The sequence below is a fragment of the Hippocampus comes genome, unplaced genomic scaffold (genome assembly GCF_001891065.2).
Source record: "Hippocampus comes isolate QL1 unplaced genomic scaffold, H_comes_QL1_v1.1 C17042897, whole genome shotgun sequence".
Classification (NCBI taxonomy): Eukaryota; Metazoa; Chordata; class Actinopteri; order Syngnathiformes; family Syngnathidae; genus Hippocampus; species Hippocampus comes.
In genome coordinates, this window is record NW_017841981.1 from 1 (window position 1) to 2292 (window position 2292).

The 2292-nt window shown below is 41.2% G+C and overlaps 1 protein-coding gene across 2 annotated transcripts; it reads left to right on the plus strand.

Moving 5' to 3' along the window:
- Positions 1-977: 977 nt before the first annotated feature.
- On the plus strand, positions 978-2107 carry LOC109509811 (acidic fibroblast growth factor intracellular-binding protein B-like). 2 transcript variants are annotated; one of them, XM_019859665.1, is made up of 3 exons: positions 978-1308; positions 1571-1658; positions 1877-2107. In XM_019859665.1, the coding sequence occupies exons 2-3, from the start codon at positions 1574-1576 to the stop codon at positions 2077-2079; spliced, it is 288 nt and encodes a 95-aa protein (XP_019715224.1). In that variant the 5' UTR covers positions 978-1308; positions 1571-1573; the 3' UTR covers positions 2080-2107. The 2 variants fall into 2 exon arrangements, with proteins under 2 accessions (XP_019715224.1, XP_019715223.1); XM_019859664.1 differs by having other exon boundaries at positions 979-1308; positions 1574-1658.
- The last annotated feature ends 185 nt before the right edge of the window (positions 2108-2292 follow it).

Sequence of the window (2292 nt, forward strand, 5' to 3'; positions counted from 1 at the left end):
CCCGCCCTTACCCACCCCTCCAATACCTTTGTGCTGAGGCATTCACTCACACATCCTTCCGCCCTGTGTCCCACCTCCTTTGTTGCATGGAGAGCAGGACAATGCAGGGTGTTAACCCAATGGTGACGGCATCAGAGTGTCATGTGAGTTTACAACTCACAAAAAATAAATGTGCAGCGAGGGATTTGACAACCGGGGATTCGTCTCCCCACCACCCCCTCGCCGCCTCACATCCCCGTGTATAGGACACATGCAGCAGGACCGAAAAAGGGAGGGTGTAACCAGGGATTTATGGGGATTTATTTGGATTAATCGCCAGCGGGGGAGCAGATTGTGTATTTCACGCAGAAGATCAAGTAAGAGCAGATGTGGTCTGGTTTATTTTGAGAAAGTGGGAAATAATTAATAGGCAAATCTGCCACTGTCAGTCATCCATTCCGGTTCCAAGCAGACTTTTTTCTACGGCAAGGGGTTCAACGTATAAAAGTTCAGCAGCTGCCCTTCATTGCTCATCTTCTGAAAATCAACCCTTTTAACAACCCAGACAAAAAAAAGTTCATGTTTGAAGTCAATTTTATTCATAAGTTGTCCGTTGGATTGATTAAACTCTGTAACAGCACAAACAAACAAAAAATAATCTGCAAAGCACGAAACACAATGCATCAAGCATGTCCTTGCACTGTAAAAAAACGTTTTGTGGGGGACTAAAACAGCCATTTCATTTGGAAGAATTCTAACATTCAAATTATTGACAGTTATGAAAACAATGTTAGTACATGTGTCACATAATTGCTAATATTCGATATAATAATAAAAAAAAGAAAAAGCGCGGGAGTAAACATGATTATGTAAAGCACTTTGAGTATTATGTAAGGAAATAGTGAACACAAACGCTATATTTGTAAGGCGGTACGGTGCATTACGTCATGACCAAACCAGACGGGTTATGTTTTCTATCTCTTCGACTTGCAGTGTTAAAATCACTTCCGGTGACGGAACCCGGAAGTAGGCGTATCTGTTTGTGTGTATGTGACGGCTGTTGTTGACAGTTCTGTACGTCACATTAGTCTCATACAATCGCCCCATGTGAAACCTTGAGAAAGACTATAGCTTGTCAACTCACAGTACACTTCCATTTTTTATCATTTAGCTATTTCGTTTTGGTCTGAGTGAGTGTGTGTTCACTGTATGTTTCGCGATTTAGCGACTCGAAGCTAGCCCATACTAGTCGGCCTAGTGAAGCGAATTCACCAAAAGATGTCTTTGTATTTAATTGCCTGACGTCGTTTGGGAGGAGACTAAAACAAGGTAATGTGTTATTGGATGGCTAAACATTTTGTAAATTCTTTTTTTTTTCTTTGATAAATCGAAAGCATCTACTGTATGTCTTTCAGTCTGGTGTTTCCTTCAGGGTCAATGGGAAATAATAACTTTCACCTTCACTCGCAGTTTTTTTTAATCTATCTTTCCATCCATCCATAAAGTCTAATGCAGATTGCTGCACTTTCATTTTACAAAGCCCAGCTTTTTTATGACTAACCTTGTTATTTCTTGACATATGGTCTTGAAGCAGATGGCTGTGGAGCTGGATGTGTTCGTGGGTAACACCACTATCATGGACGAGGAGGTTTATCAGCTCTGGTTAGATGGATATACAGGTAATGAATGCCACACCATTCATATTTCAGGAGATATTTATTTAAATATATGTTTTACCTTTACTAACAAGAGACTTACATTTATAAATTCACATGGAGACTAACTGGACATATTCCAGCCACCCAACTAATTATATCTATACTTTAACAAGTCAATTTTAAATGGGAATCTGTTGGTTAAACAAGTTTGAATGAAACATATTTATTGTCCGGAACAGTAAACGATGCAGTGAAAGTTCGAATGGAGGGCGGAGCACTGGACGAGTGCGAGGCAAACGCGGACGTGCTGTTGAGTGATACCATGGACCAGTATAGAACTTTCCAGATGTGCGAGCGTCTGCTGCACAGTCCATCCAAACTGGCCAATCAGCTGCTCTTCCAGATCCCGCCTCATCGCCAAGCCATGCTTATTGAGAGGTGATGTGCTTTTCCTGTCTGAACACGTTACTTTTGTGTTTTAGAATACCTGCGCATGTGACGTGGTCACGTGCTTGTTTTATATTTTTGGCCTGGGAGTGTTTTTCACACAAATACTTGCAGTCATTGTGACTTTACGACTGCACTAGCACTAGCATAGGTTAGTGATAGACTTGGCTGTGTTCCAAATTATGTACAAACGCCATAGGACTGTAAC

Excerpts from the sequence above, each read along its gene's own strand:
- LOC109509811 (XM_019859665.1), top strand. The coding sequence starts at position 1,574 with ATGGCTGTGGAGCTGGATGTGTTCGTGGGTAACACCACTATCATGGAC. Across the intron at positions 1,659-1,876 it reads CTGGTTAGATGGATATACAG|TAAACGATGCAGTGAAAGTT; the intron begins GTAATGAATGCC and ends TGTCCGGAACAG.